At 37.2% G+C, this 21203-nt stretch overlaps 1 protein-coding gene and 1 pseudogene across 2 annotated transcripts; both read left to right on the top strand.

Moving 5' to 3' along the window:
- Window positions 1-392: 392 nt before the first annotated feature.
- Window positions 393-2555, top strand: LOC147497774 (glycerol-3-phosphate acyltransferase RAM2-like; annotated as a pseudogene). The gene is made up of 2 exons (XR_015195233.1): window positions 393-1098; window positions 1616-2555. The product of XR_015195233.1 is annotated as a glycerol-3-phosphate acyltransferase RAM2-like (transcript).
- A 15877-nt stretch (window positions 2556-18432) lies between these two features.
- Window positions 18433-20879, top strand: LOC147497773 (glycerol-3-phosphate acyltransferase RAM2-like). The gene is made up of 2 exons (XM_086560092.1): window positions 18433-19229; window positions 19744-20879. Exons 1-2 carry the CDS (start codon window positions 18600-18602, stop codon window positions 20638-20640), a joined length of 1527 nt encoding a protein of 508 aa, XP_086416218.1. The 5' UTR covers window positions 18433-18599; the 3' UTR covers window positions 20641-20879.
- The last annotated feature ends 324 nt before the right edge of the window (window positions 20880-21203 follow it).

The following is a 21203-nucleotide window of genomic DNA, read 5'->3' as shown; positions in this document are numbered from 1 at the left end:
AGTTAATTCAATTATGTCACCATCATTATGTCCATCCACATGGAAAACCAACAAATCATTGAAGAAAAGTTGGACACCATTAGCCTATAAATTAGCATATTTGATGAACTGGTCTAATAATTAGCACATCTTAAGTAGTGATAGACCTTGGGGCCTAATAAACTACAAAGAAAGGAATAAAACAAACAATATGACGGTATTAACAAAGATGCTAACAACCACTTCCTTACACTTTTACTACAAAACAAGAACAGTCCACCCTCGTTAGATACTAAGTATTGGAAATCGCTTAGCCACCATTGAACTCATAAGCTAAATATTTTGTCTCATTTACATTTTCAATTATACACGCTATGTTTCTCTATATAAACATGTTATTGGCACAAGGTAGACACAAAATTTAAACTCCATCCCGGTCTTCTCTAACAAGGGCCTTAGGCACATTTAACATCCCCTTAACTCCTAATCATGGGAAAATCAAATGGAATACCATCTCCAACTTTCCCTACAATTGACCAGTGTGCCTCAATCGGTCGTGAAAAACACACGGTGGTGGCTGACATGGATGGGACCCTACTACGCGGTCGCAGTTCATTCCCCTACTTTGCGCTAGTAGCCTTTGAAGTCGGTGGCATTCTTAGACTTCTTTTTCTTACTTTTGTTATCACCTATAGCTGGATTTTTGTACTACATTGTATCAGAATCAGCAGGAATTCAGGTACTTGTATTTGCAACGTACGCTGGCATGAAGGTGTCAGATATTGAATCTGTTGCGCGAGCTGTATTACCAAAATTCTACTCAACTGATTTACATCCTGAGTCATGGCGTGTTTTTCATCTTGTGGTAAGCGATGTGTACTGACGGCGAATCCAAGGATTATGGTTGAAGCTTTCTTGAAAGATTATTTGGGCGCTGATATGGTTGTTGGGACTGAGATTGGAAGTTATAAAGGTAGAGCAACTGGTTTTATACGTAGTCCAGGAATTCTTGTAGGCAATAACAAGGCTACTGCTCTGAAGAAGGCCTTTGGTGACATTGCCCCTGAAATAGGCCTTGGTGATAGGCAAACGGATTTTCCTTTCATGGCACTATGCCAGGTTTGCACTCTTTACTTCACAAACTAAGATATTCTTACATAGTTGCACAACAGCTTAGCTGAGTTGTTCAAAGTGCACCAGTGCACCACGCTTTTCATGGAGGTCTCTGAGTTCGAGTCTCTTTGGGGACCCCCAGGTTATTTGGGGCTGCTTTCGGCTTGGCGAGAGCGCCTAGCCTACAGACTATGGCCAGTTCCAGCACTGGCCTCCCATGATTCATGTCTCCATCTAGTGTTAGAAATGAAAAAATAGCAGTTCCTAAAACAAACACATTTCACAACGAGAAACTAAGTTAAATATATAGTTTCTAGGCCAACTTGTTTTATTTGGCTCAATCCCGTTTTAAGCCTAGGATAAAATGTTGATCCATAGTAAGAAAGGAGTTGTTTCAGTAATCACATGCCCAAAGTACAAAATTTGGCAAAGCAATAGCTTTCATTTTCTAGTACGTATTATGGATGTTCATGAAGCATGATGCTACATTTCTTTATCAACTTCTCATACAAGTTTTACACAGGAAAGTTATGTTGTTCCGTTCCAGCCCAAAGTTGATGCAGTTAGCCGCGACAAATTACCAAAGCCCATAGTCTTCCATGATGGTCGCCTTGTCACAAAACCCAGCCCTCTCATGGCGTTAATCACCATTCTTTGGATCCCAGTCGGCTTTATCTTAGCCTGTCTACGTATTGCTGCAGGATCACTCCTACCTATGCCACTGGTCTACTACGCCTTTTGGGCACTTTCGGTGTTCGTGTTTATGTCAAAGGAACACCCCTCCACCACCCAAGAAATCCACAGGCCAATCTGGTGTCCTCTTCATATGTTCTCACAGAACCTTACTCGATCCTATCTTCCTCTCCACAGCGCTCGGTCGTCCTATTGCTGCAGTGACCTATTCAGTCTCACGCCTTTCGAAATACTCTCACCTATCAAAACAGTTAGACTAAGTCGAGATCGTGAAAGAGATGCTTCTATGATTAAAAAGTTATTGGAGGAAGGTGACCTTGTTATATGTCCTGAAGGTACCACATGTAGGGAACCATTTTTACTGAGATTTTCGGCGCTGTTTGCAGAATTAACAGATCAAATTGTGCCTGTTGCTATGGCAAATAGAATGAGTATGTTCCATGGAACAACCGCTAGAGGGTGGAAAGGGATGGATCCATTTTACTTTTTCATGAACCCAAGTCCAGCGTATGAAGTGACATTTTGAACAAGTTGCCACATGAACTGACTACAAGTGCAGGGAAGTCTAGTCATGATGTTGCAAATTATATCCAAAGGGTTATTGCAGCAAGTCTTTCTTATGAGTGCACAAGTTTTACTAGGAAGGATAAGTATAGAGCTCTTGCTGGGAATGATGGAACTGTGGAGAAAGCAAAGGTTTCAGTTGATAAGGTCATGGGCTGTTAGAAGTACTCTTTATTTATGTCGTGCAATGTGTTTTTTTTGTGGAATTTAAGGGGATTTTTTACTTTCACTATATATTTCATGTTAGGGTGGAGTATAATATTAGTGAACCTGCACCACAAATATTTTGTTTGAGATGAGAATGAATTGGCATTGCAGTAAAGCGTTCTGTACTGTCTTTCTGTGTAATTGCACAACAATTTGAACAAAAGATTGCATAAAAAATCCCGAATTGAATGCGTATTGTTATTGTTGTTTTCTATAAAATTCTGATATACTTTTTGAACCTGCTATATGAACTCCACTTTATATGAGTTCCATCACCAAAAATGGGTTTATAAGATGAATTCAGGTCTGATTTTTCGATGAAGATAGTCTTCTCATAATAGAGAATCTTCCTACAAAAAATTAGCCTAACCAAAAATGTTTAACCTTGTCAAAAGTTGTTTTGAAATTTAAAAAATTTAGACCGATAATTTTATAATATTGTAAGCAAATTTTGATCGTTTTAGACATCTTCAAATGTGCTGTTTTTTTTTTTTTCTAAAGATAATCTGTATTGTGGGAAGAACATCTCCACCAAAAATCAACATATAATTCATTATTTTTTTCATGGTGGAAATCATGTAAGTGGAGTTCATATAACGGCATGTACTTAGTTTTGTAGATTACACAAAAACAAGGCTAAGTGCTTCACCATGATAGTTTTTAATTTTGAGGCCGAACGGTAAGGTTTTACTTTGAGTCTTTAAGGAATAGGAACAATCATGAATTTTAGGCAAATGATATATGGACTTGCCCGCATACTGCTTTAGGGGTATTGTGGGTTCTCTGATCGACATTTTATGAAATCTATTGATAAGGGTCGTCATTTTGGAATGAGCTAATCGTTTTGAGCATGATGTACATGGCAAAGAGATCATCATTACCATTTTTTTTTTTTTTTGGTTGCTGTGTAAATAAAACAAAAAAAGTTGTTTAGGGAGGCAACAGGCTGTATCTCTAATGTCAAACTCAATCAAACATCCATTACTTCCATTTATAACTATGAGTAAAATACATTTCACTTAAATCTATAGAAAGTTTGGAAAGACCATTCCCATTTGTTAATCCACTCTGGTTTGCCTTCAAAAACAACTCTCTCATTCTCTCAGAAAGTTGCAGCAGTATTTGCCAAGGTGTCAGTAGTGAAATTGTCTTCCCTAAAGATAGTGGTTATCTTAAGTTGATGAGTGGCAGTTGTGCAGTTTGTCCATCTTGCTTGGAGTTGCCATGACACATTACCACTTGTAAAAGCTTTCGAGGCAGCTTCTGAGTCCGTTTCTATCCAAAGCCTAAGTCATCATCTAGATCTTAACTAGGCGGGTGTAAAAGCAGTGCCGGCGGGCTAGCCCGGCCCTCAAACCATGAAACCCGTATGACTTAAGGGTCGGGCCGGCCTGACCCTCTCATGTAATGAGGGCGGCCTATGAGGGCCAATGCTAAAATTGTGATGCCCTAACCTCACCTCACCCTCTCTTTAGAGAATTGAGGGTCGGGGCTAGAAGGCCGGGTTTGATTACTCTCTTAAACTCTTTATTTACAGTATAATCTTGCTAAATTGATACACGATAAATTAATTATCACGTTTAAATAATAGGTTTTTTCAATCTTGACTTTGGTTAATGTACTTAATTAATAATTTAGCTAAAATTTGTAAGATAATAAAATTCAAAAGTTTCGTTCTTAGGTTTGATGTGCCGATGTATTACATGAATCAATAAGAAATTTATAGAAGACCAAAAATATGATGTGGTGTTATAGGTTGTAGAATAATTTGTGTTTGATTAGTTAAGGTTGATTAAAACCTTCATTACCATATACCAAGGATCATATCACATCACTCTTATTTATATTTTATTCTTGTTTACATATAGTGAAGTGACCCGGGTTCATATCCCGACAAGGGAACAATTTGTTATTTTGAACTAGATTTTTTATGTAACGTTAGAGGAGCCTACACAATGCACTAATTTATGTAAAGCATATTTTTTTTTTTTTTATTTAATTTATACAATTACATACTTTTTAACAAAATATAAATAAATAAATAAATAAATATATATATATATATATATATATATATATATATATATATATATATATATATATATATATATATATATAAGTTGTGAGGGCCCTCATGCTTTCACATCTAGGCCCTTTACCCACCCCTCAAACGCGTGAGGGGCAAAACGATCGCCTCTCAAATTGGCGTAAGGGCTTAAATATTAAGGCTTTTTTGGCCCATGGGCTGGCCAATGGGGGCTTGAGGACCTTTTTTTACACCCCTAGATCACGGCCGGTTTCTACACCTTCAAGGATAGCTAAACACTCTACCTAGAAGCTTGTTGCAGTCCCAATACTTTTCCACATTGTCGGCTTGAAGTCTCCCATATTTCCTCTATAAGAAACACCAATACCCAAGTAGGTCTCGATTGCCTCGCCCAAGCACCATCGTATTGGATTTTGATTACATCAGGTTCGAAGGATCCAAATACATGTTTTGATCTTTGGTGCGCCCTTTGCTCTAGGGTTGACATCCCAAAACTGCAGAATTGAGCATTCAAAGCAAGAGTCAGAGCTATGGCTTCTAAGCAGATTTCCTATGATCTTTACTTGAGTCGTTCTAACATAATACTTGAGCTCTACCATATTAGGTCTCTTTTTCTTTAAACAAAACTGTATTCCTTTTGCTTCCATATGCTAGCCAAAACAGCCACCATACATGCATTCCACATTTGCTTAAGTCAAGACTCCATTATCTGTTCAGACTCATAACATCTTCAAGACTCATAACCTGATTCTTCTTGAAAACGTAGAGATCCATTGCCATAGCAGTTGGGAGAAGGAACAGTGCTAGAAAAGGTGGTCATTTGACTCAATTTCATTTATGCACAAGCTCTGACAAGATGCCAAATGCATGCACAATCGACTTTTCGTACTCTTTCATCGCTGGCCACCACTTTTTGCAAAATTTTCCATACCAAAGTAAAGCGTGGTCTCGGGGTGTATATGGCAATTCCAAGGAAATTTGCTCCATGTCACCGAGGGCTTTTTTCGCTTTGATCTCATCATATGCAAACTTTGCAGAAAAATTACCTTTCATGTCGGGGCACCAAACTACATAGTCATAAAAAATAATTGGGCCGGCTTTCGCGATCAGATTCACTCCCACATGAACATTATCCATCAGCTCTTGTAGAATATTAGGAATACTCCATCTGCTTTCTTCTAAAATATCACACACACACTTTTGCTCAATATCCTTTTAGTTCTTGAGAGTTGATATTCAATAATTGCTTCAGGGATTTGTTTCCTAGCCAATTGCTTCTCCACAAATCTGTGTTCTTTCCATCCGCAATCACCCATGGAGATCTTGGAGCCACTTCTTCCAATGCATCCTTGATGCCAGTCCAAATAGAGGTAGGCTTGTGATATGTAATCATTTTGTAACGCCCCAATTTCTATTGCATTCCATAAGGCAAGTCTGAAACACTAAAGAAATGGCACGACAACTGCATTGAGTTCACAAGGCTAAAAGAAAAGCTAGAAAGAGTATTCCATCCTAGAGGAGATGTGTAAAGATGGAAGTTTACAAAACTATCAAAGTTTGATAGTTACAACTAAATCCAAAAATAAAGATTACAAGATCACATCTTAAAATGGATCCAAGGTTTTGCATACATTTGTAAAACAACAAAACAACCAAAAGACATGAACAAGACAAGAACCCACTAAGCTTATCTAAGATGCACTCCATCAACTACGCCGAAGAGATCACCTGCAAAAAGAATTTATATAAAGATGTCAACGCCACGAGCAAACAAATCTATCAACAAGCCCTTAAGATAATTATAATAAGAATTGGAAACAGGGAAAATAAAACACACATAACACAATATACCTTATGATAAATCTCAAATATACTAAGCATCACTTTGCATAACACATAACAAATACCGAGGTCTACATAACGTATAGGTATGTAATACATTCTCATACGTATATGGTACAAATGGTTCTTCGCCATTCACTCAAGGCATCGGTCGCCATGTTTAGTAAATGGGTTCAACATGGTAGTCCCAACTCTACCCGCCACTTTTAACCCATGGGTTCAATATGATCGAAGGTGCCACTTTTGTCAAAGTGGATTTAACGTACGCCCCCCTTGAGCGACCTGGGTTCAATGTGAAGGCCATTTCCATAACCAATAATCACAAATATATATATACATACAGTCCTTCTCTAAAAAGTAGCTACTAGCACTACAAAATGAACGACTTTACCCGACAGGATAATAACTGCCGGCAAGATATACCCGACAGCCAAAAGCCGCAGAAGACCGTCGGAAAACACTTCGGTCGGCATAGGCTTCCGGCAAGTAAAAACAGTCAAAACAGGCCGTGGCGTTTTGGTATCTATGTCGACGGACATTGCGGTATCATAGACCATCGGTATTCTTTGCGGACTAACCGTCGAAAATTCGTTGTCAAAGACCGGTTGGATATGGCTATTGTCAATGACCGTCGGGTATTGTAGCTGTTCAAGACCATCGGTTATTGCTTCTACTCGACAGCCTTTGTCCGTCGGATATTAGTTTTTGTAATTAAAAAATATATATATTTTAATAAAAGTTCCCAACATCACATTCTTTTTCAGACCAACATCACAATTATTCAGGCCAACTTGTTCTTTCAGTAATGAAATAATCTCCTGCCATGTGCATACATAGTTAAACTTGCATAGGAAACTCTAGTGTCAAACTTAGCAAAACAAATAAATACTCCTTTTGACGTTTCTCTCAACCAAAATGTACTAGGCAAGCTGATAGCATCTCATAATATAGCACAGCGAGAAGGTTTCAGCTTCTCTGCGTTGAAGCTCCGCCAATTATTCATTTAACTCCTAACTCTTAGGGATTTTACAAGTCAATCCGGTTGAGAGTGTGGCTGAAGGAAAGTCTATTGACCTGCCTATATCAAATAATAATGTTGATAATCTACAAGGGAGTGATAGCTCTTATGTCCATAAACTTGAGGAGATCGATGCGGGAAGTCGCTCTCTCACTGCGATCTTCGCGACATGGATTCATCAAGAGATAATCATTCCTATGATGGCTCCAAACATTTCTCTCACCTTTTGCGGGGATTGGATTATCTGGTGCCGATCCCCACAAGGTGCTTGGAATTAAGAGCAAAGCGACTCTTTCAATCTCCCCGATGATACCGCGCTTTTTCGAGCGATTGCTTCCGATGGTCCTCCTTGGGAAACTATGATGAAATAGGGAGTATGTTGATCGACATGGATTCACTCCCCAAGTACACAAGCCCGGATAATGGATTTAGCTTCGGTAAAGGGGTTCAAAATATCGCAACGATCTTAGGGATCGGTTTATGGTATGAATGAAGCTCGGGACCAAGTCTTCATAGCCTCCTTTGCTAATGGATACCTCGCCATGGAGGATTCTTATGAAGACTTGCTTGCCCCATTATCCGAAACCGATAATGGCTTTGATGGAGTCTTTGAAAAGAGTATTGGATTAAATCCCGTCGTTATTTCACAGAGAGCCGGAATTGAATGATCGATTCGGAGATAGAGTGCACAGTTAACTGTCATGATTTCATTGAAATCAAGCAATCAGATTGGGAGCTAGAGTGAACTGTTATCGTCTCTCCCAATTGTGCGGTTGGGAACCTTAATCCATTCGTCGAAATCATTTATTTTCCTCGATTTTTGTATGTTTTTGTTTGCTCTTACATGTTCTATATTCAATTGTTGTAGACTGAATCAGAGCCAATTGTCGATGGAGCATTATGTAAGACACTAGTGAGGATACGGGTTCCCACATCCCAAAACATGACAGAATGCTTACTTCCTCCAAAAACAGCCTTCATACCAGGGCTATGAGCATATTGGGTGTCCCGGCAATGATCAGACATCTGGACCTTACCCATACCGCAATGGAAGCTCCATAACACCTTGGAACTCACAAGGTCAAGTGCGTTACCACCGGCTCACACCAAGGCCTACACTTTTGGAAAAGGGGTAATATCGGTTTTCTTTCTTAATTTGTTTTGGCTTTTCACTCATTTTTTACCAATCAACAAAGTAAAAGAAACAAACATCTAGGAATCTCTTTTTTCACTTTTTATTTTCTGCCACCAATTTATTGGACGTGCTATCCAAAGAGTAATTATAAAGATTTTAACTCGATCAATACTTTAACTTTTAAGTTTGTGGGAGCCACATAAAGTTATGCTCATCTATCTTACTGCTTTTATATCTAATTGCATTAAGTTTATTCAAATTCAATGGCTGTAGTAAAAGGTGGTGACATCATTAGTATAATGGATATGACTCGTGAGTCTGCAGTGAGACTTTCTGGGAGCAATCATGAACTTCAATCGCCCAAATAAGCCATCTGGAAGGCTACTATATGTACAGGTTTATGTTTTAGGGATAAATGCTATATTTTCGGATGGTTCTCTTTCTTCGGAAAGGTGGGCTTAGGTTATTTGAAATTGTTGTTAGTTTGTCACTTGCTTATATGAGAACTTCGCACCTTTTAGTATCTGTAAAGGAGTCGCTAGCTTCATTTGCTCTCAACTCCGCTAATGAAACTTTTGGCTTTATGTTAACTTGGGTTACCAATTATCAGCACCACAGTTCCACAAACAACACCATAATTAAGGAGAAGAAAATCAATCAAATGTGAAGGAATAAGTACATGCGAGTCCTAAGAAGTTAGCTGTAGAGGATCTAAATGTTGTCAATAATCAATAGTCTTACCACATTACTTGATAGCTAAATCTCTAGCTTGATTATTACATGTCGCGTGAACCGGCTCAAAAATAATCGTTCAATCATTTGAATTACCTAGGCTCCAAAGTGTTGCAGGTGCATGAAACAATTTCCATTATGCAGCCTTCCCAATTTGTTAAAGTTTTACACAATTGCATTGTTTGTAGACTCATATAGAAGAAGTATGATAGGTATTTTACGTTTAATTTCTAAATCGTAATGCGGTCATGTATATTTCAAAAATTTTGATTTTGTGATGCATCTTTTCTCTGTTTAGAGCAAAAAGCAATGGCGTGATGGAGATTGGATGTGCACAAACTGCAGCAACCACAACTATTCATCACGGCCGCAGCGCAATAATAGGTATGTGTCCGTTCTTCTCTATTTGTCCTCTGGTCTCTACAACTAAGTTACTCATTCATCTCTCCATGACTCCATGATTATCCGAGGTTTTGTCAAGGAAAATGTCTGCCTCTAGCAAAGTTGAATGTTACGTGTTGTTCTCTCAAACTCATAGACGAATCTCTACTAACTTATATATGATATGTAAGGTCTCGTTTGGTAAGTTGGACAAAACTTATGGTCTTTTGCGCCTGTGTTTGAAAAAGGAAAACCCCTTGCTTCTAAGTTTTCTTAAAATGCTCCAATAAAAAGTGCACAAATTTCATGCCACGTGGTGAAAATATATACTTCTCCATCCTCGATAAACTCGCCATGAATATGGCGGATGAAGTTATGGCGGCGCAAAAATAACATGCCGACTGAAAAAATACATTGAGATTTCGAAGAAATCTTTACTTTTCCAATCAAAGTCAAGCTAAACTTCTGGTTCGAAAGATCAACCTCTGGATTTACCATCAATATCACATCATGTTCGTTGATTGTGCCCGACCGAGCCATAGTTTTGTATGTTTTATGCTTTCTAAGTCTGTGTTCTTTTTTCAAATATTTATTCCTAAATCTTTTTGGTTCTTTCCAGTTCCCTCGATTACAATTACAATTTAGAATTAGGTAGTAGCTGATTGTTTAATGCATTCCACTCTGCGGTGTAAAGATCGAAAGATCTGGTCAATCAATCATTAGTGCTGTGTTTTTGACTCATCGGATAACAAATTTAGAACTGAAGGAGACATACACGCATAAGATGAACTTGACGTGTTCGACTTGATATTATTTAGTTCATCCAGAAAATGGGGTGTTTGGTTTCGGAAGCCGAATGAGGATGAGTTTTAGCTATGTTCGGACCCCTCCAGTTTAATTTATGAAAAGAAATTTGAAGTTTGTTTTCTTAGTACACTTAAAAAATTAATGGAAGTTTTTTTTTATTATTATTATCTTTTTTTGCAATGTTTGATAGTTTATTGTACATTTTGGAATTTGTTGGGAAGATGGAAATGTTGTATGTAGGCAGGCTGTGTAAATTTTGTTATGCAGGTTCGGTTTTTAAGTGGAAGACTGTTAGCTAGCATTATTATATATATACCACGGTATTATAACACATACACTAATATAAACCACGGTTTTAATAGCTTATATGTCACGGTTCTGTTGACAATCGTGGTATATAATGGGCATACAAACCACAGTTCTTTGAAAAACCGTGGTATCCGTTAAGCATATATACTACAGTTTTGCTATTATTATATACCACACCACCTATTGTCACGGTTGTATAACAATGGTAAATATATTTATACCACACTTAAAAACAGTGGTATAAGTGTTATTCTGTAGTAGTGTTGGTAGGTCGAACAGGTGGATTAGCGAAACCTGGAGGATCCCCCATCTGTTGGTTATTTTGGCGCCAAGCGAAATTCGGATGTTGTCTCCAAGGTGCATTAGGAATGTTGAATGCACATGCCTCCTCCGACTGTTGAGAAGGGGAGGCATATAACAAGGGACAATAAACATCAGGATGGTCAGGACTGAGACAAAGAACACATGGGGATGTGTCAACGTTCATGAACTGTAAGGGCATCAACTTTTTTAGTTAGGGATTCTATCAAATTTTTTAATTCGGGATCGGGTTTTACCTCAAAAATAGATGTGGCCTTTGTAACATTGTCCTTTGATGACCTAGGCGACTCGATGTTACCCCCAATGTACCTTTTTTTTTTTTTCAGCTTGTTTTCAGAAAAGTATATGCTTCAAGAGCTCCTTTGTCCATGAAGCAACCGCCGCTCATTATATCAAGAGTTTCTTTTTGATGATCGAAAAGACCATTAAAGAATGAACGAACAAGGACAGCTTTGTCTAGTTGGTGATGAGGACATTCTAATAGAAGATCGATAAAACGCGACTCCATGCTTCCGTAAAAGGATTCATGAGGATTTTGAAAAGAATTGAATTTTCTAAAGCATTTCAGTTGTTTTCTTAAGTGTAAAATTGAAGCATGAAAACTTGAACTAGTTTATTCCATGTGTCTATGGATCGTGGCTGTTGTCCCGCTAGCCAAATTGACGCTTTTTATGCTAAAGTGAATGGAAATAAAAAAGAGTTGTTCCTTAAAAGACCGTTGGATGGTGAAATGTTGTGGCCACTTGTTGCAGCCCTCACGAAGATGATTGTAAGGCTTTTCGTGATCCAAACCATGATATATAGGTAACAAACTAAAAACGTTTACGGATAATAAAATCACCGACAATGTCCTCAAGTTTGATGCAGGAAGAAGGTCCTTCCCGTAATGCAATATAGAAGTCCGACAGGGGCTTCTCACATTAATTGGATCGTCGGCCATAATGACAGAAGTTAATGGCGACGAAGGATCGTGATGAAGGTAATTAACAGAAGAAGAACAATTTTTAGGTGATAACTTACGCAATTATTTATCGTATTTTTTTCAACGATAGGTATGTTCAATTTCTTTAGTGGAACCAGACCTTAATCTCATGCAAGCATAAAATTAGATCTAATTTACAGAAGGAATTTAGTAGTACTCGAATTTTATTATTATCTTTAAGCATTAGAGTTGAACAACGTAGGCCTAAGCTGCTGCTAACGTAGCAGTGAAGCTAGGAATACGTGTGCATAAACCAACAGCCAGGTCACAAGAGAGATATGAGGGAGGCTTTCCGTGCGAGCACGGTTCTAATTAAGTAACCTCAATCTTTCAAGTTTCCTAAACACCGTTGGAATATGATTAAGATTTATGGAATTAAAATTTATGCAAAGTCGGTATTAATTTTAATTTAATTTTTTTTTTTTAATTTTTTTTTTAATCTTTTTTATTTAAGATTTATGCAAGGGTGAAAATACAAACATGCAAATACGATCTACTCATACAATACTAGGTGCGCAGTAGCATGTGAAGATACTCTACTCATAATGATACCTATACGAATAGGCGGCAAGCTTGTGTCATCGATAAATACTTCCATACGTCTGAGGCAAATATACATCGAATATGTATATGTACACTAATTTGTAAATCGATATTACGTAGGCGATATATCAACGATGAATGTGCAAATTGTAATCACTCATACGATATCCAAATACATTAGCATCAAATATAGTATCATTATGCAGATAAATCATGACAAAACTAAACATGCAAGGTATTATACAAAAACTAAAATCGACTCTTGTATTGCATAATAATTCGATTTCGACAATACTCATTGAGATTGGGGTGTCATATAGAGAGCATCTTCACCCCGTAGGTTTAGAAACAACTTACCCAACTCAGATTTTAACCCTCGTTGGAATGTTCTCCTCTTTCTTGACAAAATCGACTTATTAAACAATACCTTGTAATTATAATCGAGAAATACTAAACATGCAACAATAGACACTTATCGTGAGACGGACATATAACCATGCAAAAGCGATTACCATTTATATGTATATATACATTGATATGCAATTCATGCCCAGTTAAACGTATATAAATATTTACAGGTGTTTGAACATGATACATGCATATTTCTAGGCTAATACGTAAATAGTAATCCATAAACTAATTTATAATAACTATGTACATGGCATTCATGCAACAAAAAAAAAAAAAAAAAACTTTGGAACCTGTAGCTTCCCGCTAGTCTGCCAAAGAAATGAAACAGACGTTTCAAATCATCGACGTGATTAATCCCAATAGAATAGTCGAATTTTCAGTTACAGGTCTAGAGAGTGAGGCCTGGATATGGATCAAGATAGATCAGGAGATGCTGGAGGTAAATTATGAGCACCAACAAAGCAAATACACCGGACGGGTTAAACCTCTTGGTAGGTGTCAATACCACAAGACGCTGTCAATGATGTCACAATGAGTTCAACTTTTCACGTAACCTTTAGAATGCGCTGCGAGTACTTACTTTCCAAATCCTAACTTTCGATTACTGAAGTACAGAAAAATAAATTTTTAGACAAAATCAATTCGTTTGGTTTTGGCGACGAAGAAATAAGAAAAAAAAACGGAAAAATAGGAAAAACAAGGGAGGGTGAGAGGGGTGTTTCCCCTTGGAGTAAAGTCCAAACCGTAGCAGTCTTTCGTCCTATGCCTTTAGAACAGCATCGGCGCCATTTTGATATCCACTTTTTACTACGTTAGAGATTGTCTCTCTAATTTGACAAAAGTGCAAATTCAAAGTTTCCTTACTCACAAAATTTCGTGTTCATATAGTTGGAGTAAAGATTCGATCTAACCTAAAGTCTAGGACAACTACAACTTGGTTTTTACTCTTAGGGAACTAGTGAGTAAGTTTAAATATTAATACTAGATTTCTTTTCTACACAAACATAAAAAAATTAAGTTTCAAGTGAATGCAACTAAAACATAATACGGTTTACTAAAAGAAAATATGGAGAGTTAATCCTCCTCATGTGAAGTTAACTTTTGTTGTTGATTTTAATAAGTTTATTTTATTCTTCCTAGAACTCATAGACAAGTCTAATAGAAGAAAACTTGATCCCTAACATGAATGGCTCATCTCTAAGCTCATACATGCTAGCAAGTGGAACCAAAGCAATGACTTATCTCTAAGCTCATCACTTTGATCCCTAACTAGACACTACACCAACTATCATTTTGGGATAGGGTGTAGGTCTAGTTGTTCTTCCTAAACAACCCACCAAACCAACAACAAAGATTTTTCCCTCACATGAGTTTGATTAACTCCCCAAGGGGAAGTTAGTTCATGATCCTTGGGATGAAGGATTACAAGTTAGAAAGTACAAAAAGAGAGAGAAAAAAAGGAAAAAGATGACTAATTATCTAACTCAATTGCTTTTGATTTTTTTTCAACTAGAAGAAAACCAAAGTTTCCTCCATTAAAACTATTACAAGCTTTTCTTACCAAAACAAAACTAAATAATCCAAATGACTAAGGAACTAAAATAATACAAGGTAAGGAAAAAAAGTCAAGGGAGTAAATGGAATGTTCCCCTTGTTTTGTTTTCTTCTCCATTTGAGAGACATCTCATTTCCTCCCATGTGAAACATCAAACCACATTTACTTCATTTTTATCCACCATATTAAAACAAAGTGACATCTTGCCTTTTTTTTTCACTATTAACACCTAATCTAATTAATTACATGCAAGGTGTCAACTTTGCACTAATAATTTGTCATTTTTGTCTTGACATGCTCCATGATTGATGACTCATCTAATCTTGCGGGCCCACATAGTGGGTCCTATGTGTAGTCCAATGGCGGTCCGGTCTTTGGGCAATTTTATAACTTCCGCCTATGCATAGAGTTCATCGCCCTGATTGTCTGAGCAGCTCACTTGTCGCATTCGGAGTCCTAGTTCAAGAGGTAGGAGCTTCGGAAGTTTGATGCTTCTGTGCAGATTTGGAAAAATTCATATATATGTCGTTCCTCGTGCTTTATCGCAGGTTTAAATAATATTTCCATGTTTACTGCGAATACCTGCAAAAGTATGAAAACATATTTATTTCATGATTATTAAACACATAATTAACCAAATTTATATGTCTCAATGGGGTTTCATAATACACTTTTGGGTGTTTATCACATTCTTCATCTCTTGATTCTCTTTAAGTAATATAGCATTCTGTTTTTCCACTTCTCTCAACCTCTTCAAGACTTCTTGAAGCGAAACTTCTACTTCAACATTTTCCTCCTGATACCACTTACTTACTTAAGCTCTTGTATTCCTTGTTTGTGATTGATTATCATTATCCACTCGCTTGCTATTTGCTCTTTTATTTGGAGCCATTATGATTCAATCATCAATTCCCTACTCACTCTTCTTTTACTCTTCTTTCACTTAAACTCGGAATGGAACGACATATTCAAAATCGAAGAAGAAGAAAACTTCACAATTTTCTTGTTCTCGATGCACAGACGATGCCAATGTGATGTCTAAGAATAATCTCTCTTAATTGTTCTAAGATCACTGAGATTAAACGATGGTTTGAATGAAATTGAAGTAAGTTGTAAATCTGATATGAAGTAAATGAAACTTTTTTTATTGAACAATCATGAAGGTTTTACAATCACTCTGGATTCTCTCTTTCTCTCTCCTGTTTCTGATAATTTTTGTGGAAATGATCGAATGACCTATCTTTCACTTCATCCAGTCTTTATATAGTGTCCTCAATTAGCTTTGACTTAATTAACTCATGACATATGTCCATTGTCTTCCCTCCTTCTTTTCTGCCTTTCTCAATACACGCAAATATTTTGAATAACCACGAAAATATACCGAGATATTGACCATCATGTCAATATCTTGAGTTTTGAAATATCTAATAAAAATATTTAAAGGCACGATATTTGCCCACTACACCATACACAACTTGACTTTCAAGAAAAGTTCAAATAACAAGAGTTACATTTTCACAACTAACTGGAAAGAAACTTTTGTAAGAAGAAGGAAATTGAAAAAAGGTGATGTAATTGGCATGTATTGGGATCTTCATAAACCTCATTTTATTTTTAAGGTTCTAACCAAAGAAGCATGCTGAATGGTTTCTTATATATGTTCTTAAGCACAAACACAGCTTAATTTTGAGATAATTGGTTAAGTGGCTAACTTTTTGAATTTTTTTATTTACAACTGTGCATTCTTTTCCATGACGAACCTTCTTGCAAAAATTGTAATTTGTAGTGATTTAGCAACTTGGCAGAGTATTGAATTTGGGTAGCTGAATTTTAAGTGGAACAAAGAATAATAATAGAAAGAAAAGAAAAAAGAGGAAAGTGTAGGCTAGTACTAATTTTTAATATCATTTATGTTTTTTACCTAAGTGGAAAGGAACCTGCGAGCAGTACATAACATTAGTAATACTCACTCTACTGCTTTTGTAGTGGCATACTGTTGTGGATAAATAACTGCAGAAACAACGTTATCCACTCCAAATCAATCAACCCTACACAAAGATTGATCCTTCTCTCTAGACAAGACTTCAACACTCTCCAAGTACTATCCCAACACTTCTCAATATCAATTAATTAGCATATAAAGTAAAAAGACTAATGCAAAATAAAACAAACCACAAGACATGGATATAACGTGGTTCGGCAATGTACCTACGTCCACCGGCGAGTTCCAAGCTTTACTAGATGTCCAGAGTAATAGATTACAAAAGCTCTCAATTCACTCACAAAAAATGAACACTCAACTCACTAAGAATTATCTCTTACAATCTCTCTCTTTTTCTAGTATTAGTTAGGTTAAGTTTCCAATTAGAAAAACTTAACTCACTAAGAGTTCTCTCTTACAATCTCTCTCTTTTTCTGGTATTAGTTAGGTTAAGTTTTTCCAATTAGAAAAACTTATGTTTTTTTATACTGGACCGAAAAAGAGATCGGTGTCTGAGAATACGGTGAGAGATGCTTGTATTGGAGGTAAGGTTTAGTTGGTAGGCGTCTTCTCAGTCTTGTTTCAGCGAAAAGCCAAAAAAATAATAATAACTCCAAACAACACACCCTGTACCTGAAGGCTGAAGCAGTAAGCCTGGCCAGTGCATGGTCATGTTCATATTAATTTAGGTGTTTACAGTCCTAAGTCACATCGCAGTAAAGGCCTGCCCTGCTGCAGCAGATCAAATTTCAATTGTCCTGTGATAAAGTACTAATTTTCGAAGTATATTGTATCTTGTATGTAGTGTCACCTAAGTTCGTACTTAACAATGCGCATTAAGTAAAGAAGGAGAAAGATAGCCAGAGGTGTATGGCAAAGAACATTTGTTTCAGAGGCTTCAATTTTACTCGTCCTGTTCGTAGGCACCAAGCTGTGAGTCCAGTGCAGGGTCACATTATCCATAAACTACTGTAGAACAATCAAAAATAGTGATTAGAACTGTTCAAAGTGGGAATAGGAATCCTGTGGTCTCTACTCCTTTGAGTAACTCATTCACAGTTCTACCACAGGATAATCCAGTTGGTGGCATTGTTAGTGATGAGATTTAAGAGATCAACTAATAAAGATTTCAGAAGGTTATTGGTAAGTTGTTTTGTGGAAAGTGTTACACCGATATGTAAACTCATGGAAACTGGCCTAAGTAGCATTAGAATGTTCAAAATTCTAAGATCCTGACTTTCTATTGTAGTTTTTTATCGGAATTATGTTTTAATCTACTTAATGTTTTGAACCTGCCTTGGGAACTAGATGCACACAGGAAATTTTGTGCAAGCCGTTTATGTAGTAGGATCCCGATTATTTATTTTGATAATATGGTTTGACTTTGGAAGTTTGTGCAACAAGAAATTTAGGGCCCTTAAGTCAAACAGAATTTGATAATCGAAAACAATTTATCCCATAAATCATACATATATATTCAACAGAAAACCAGTATATGAATTATGATACCAGTTAATTCAATTATGTCACCATCATTATGTCCATCCACATGGAAAACCAACAAATCATTGAAGAAAAGTTGCACACCATTAGCCTATAAATTAGCATATTTGATGAACTGGTCTAATAATTAGCACATCTTAAGTAGTGATAGACCTTGGGGCCTAATAAACTACAAAGAAAGGAATAAAACAAACAATATGACGGTATTAACAAAGATGCTAACAACCACTTCCTTACACTTTTACTACAAAAACAAGAACAGTCCACCCTCGTTAGATACTAAGTATTGGAAATCGCTTAGCCACCATTGAACTCATAAGCTAAATATTTTGTCTCATTTACATTTTCAATTATACACGCTATGTTTCTCTATATAAACATGTTATTGGCACAAGGTAGACACAAAATTTAAACTCCATCCCGGTCTTCTCTAACAAGGGCCTTAGGCACATCTAACATCCCCTTAACTCCTAATCATGGGAAAATCAAATGGAATACCATCTCCAACTTTCCCTACAATTGACCAGTGTGCCTCAATCGGTCGTGAAAAACACACGGTGGTGGCTGACATGGATGGGACCCTACTACGCGGTCGCAGTTCATTCCCCTACTTTGCGCTAGTAGCCTTTGAAGTCGGTGGCATTCTTAGACTTCTTTTCTTACTTTTGTTATCACCTATAGCTGGATTTTTGTACTACATTGTATCAGAATCAGCAGGAATTCAGGTACTTGTATTTGCAACGTACGCTGGCATGAAGGTGTCAGATATTGAATCTGTTGCGCGAGCTGTATTACCAAAATTCTACTCAACTGATTTACATCCTGAGTCATGGCGTGTTTTTTCATCTTGTGGTAAGCGATGTGTACTGACGGCGAATCCAAGGATTATGGTTGAAGCTTTCTTGAAAGATTATTTGGGCGCTGATATGGTTGTTGGGACTGAGATTGGAAGTTATAAAGGTAGAGCAACTGGTTTTATACGTAGTCCAGGAATTCTTGTAGGCAATAACAAGGCTACTGCTCTGAAGAAGGCCTTTGGTGACATTGCCCCTGAAATAGGCCTTGGTGATAGGCAAACGGATTTTCCTTTCATGGCACTATGCCAGGTTTGCACTCTTTTACTTCACAAACTAAGATATTCTTACATAGTTGCACAACAGCTTAGCTGAGTTGTTCAAAGTGCACCAGTGCACCACGCTTTTCATGGAGGTCTCTGAGTTCGAGTCTCTTTGGGGACCCCAGGTTATTTGGGGGCTGCTCGCTTAGCGAGGCGCCTAGCCTACAGACTATGGCCAGTTCCAGCACTGGCCTCCCATGATTCATGTCTCCATCTAGTGTTAGAAATGAAAAAATAGCAGTTCCTAAAACAAACACATTTCACAACGAGAAACTAAGTTAAATATATAGTTTCTAGGCCAACTTGTTTTATTTGGCTCAATCCCGTTTTAAGCCTAGGATAAAATGTTGATCCATAGTAAGAAAGGAGTTGTTTCAGTAATCACATGCCCAAAGTACAAAATTTGGCAAAGCAATAGCTTTCATTTTCTAGTACGTATTATGGATGTTCATGAAGCATGATGCTACATTTCTTTATCAACTTCTCATACAAGTTTTACACAGGAAAGTTATGTTGTTCCGTTCCAGCCCAAAGTTGATGCAGTTAGCCGCGACAAATTACCAAAGCCCATAGTCTTCCATGATGGTCGCCTTGTCACAAAACCCAGCCCTCTCATGGCGTTAATCACCATTCTTTGGATCCCAGTCGGCTTTATCTTAGCCTGTCTACGTATTGCTGCAGGATCACTCCTACCTATGCCACTGGTCTACTACGCCTTTTGGGCACTCGGTGTTCGTGTTTATGTCAAAGGAACACCCCCTCCACCACCCAAGAAATCCACAGGCCAATCTGGTGTCCTCTTCATATGTTCTCACAGAACCTTACTCGATCCTATCTTCCTCTCCACAGCGCTCGGTCGTCCTATTGCTGCAGTGACCTATTCAGTCTCACGCCTTTCCGAAATACTCTCACCTATCAAAACAGTTAGACTAAGTCGAGATCGTGAAAGAGATGCTTCTATGATTAAAAAGTTATTGGAGGAAGGTGACCTTGTTATATGTCCTGAAGGTACCACATGTAGGGAACCATTTTTACTGAGATTTTCGGCGCTGTTTGCAGAATTAACAGATCAAATTGTGCCTGTTGCTATGGCAAATAGAATGAGTATGTTCCATGGAACAACCGCTAGAGGGTGGAAAGGGATGGATCCATTTTACTTTTTCATGAACCCAAGTCCAGCGTATGAAGTGACATTTTTGAACAAGTTGCCACATGAACTGACTACAAGTGCAGGGAAGTCTAGTCATGATGTTGCAAATTATATCCAAAGGGTTATTGCAGCAAGTCTTTCTTATGAGTGCACAAGTTTTACTAGGAAGGATAAGTATAGAGCTCTTGCTGGGAATGATGGAACTGTGGAGAAAGCAAAGGTTTCAGTTGATAAGGTCATGGGCTGTTAGAAGTACTCTTTATTTATGTCGTGCAATGTGTGTTTCTTTGTGGAATTTAAGGGGGGATTTTTACTTTCACTATATATTTCATGTTAGGGTGGAGTATAATATTAGTGAACCTGCACCACAAATATTTTGTTTGAGATGAGAATGAATTGGCATTGCAGTAAAGCGTTCTGTACTGTCTTTCTGTGTAATTGCACAACAATTTGAACAAAAGATTGCATAAAAATTCCGAATTGAATGCGTATTGTTATTGTTGTTTTCTATAAAATTCTGATATACTTTTGAACCTGCTATATGAACTCCACTTTATATGAGTTCCATCACCAAAAATGGGTTTATAAGATGAATTCAGGTCTGATTTTCGATGAAGATAGTCTTCTCATAATAGAGAATCTTCCTACAAAAAATTAGCCTAACCAAAAATATTTAACCTTGTCAAAAGTTGTTTTGAAATTTAAAAAATTTAGACCGATAATTTTATAATATTGTAAGCAAATTTTGATACGTTTAGACATCTTCAAATGTGCTGTTTTTTTTTTTTCTAAAGATAATCTGTATTGTGGGAA

The sequence above is a fragment of the Coptis chinensis genome, chromosome 5 (assembly GCF_015680905.1).
Source record: "Coptis chinensis isolate HL-2020 chromosome 5, ASM1568090v1, whole genome shotgun sequence".
Lineage (NCBI taxonomy): Eukaryota > Viridiplantae > Streptophyta > Magnoliopsida > Ranunculales > Ranunculaceae > Coptis > Coptis chinensis.
Note: the sequence above shows the minus strand (reverse complement) of the source record. Positions and strands in the feature narration are given on the sequence as shown.

Excerpts from the sequence above, each read along its gene's own strand:
- LOC147497773 (XM_086560092.1), top strand. The coding sequence starts at position 18,600 with ATGGGAAAATCAAATGGAATACCATCTCCAACTTTCCCTACAATTGAC. Across the intron at positions 19,230-19,743 it reads CTTTCATGGCACTATGCCAG|GAAAGTTATGTTGTTCCGTT; the intron begins GTTTGCACTCTT and ends AGTTTTACACAG.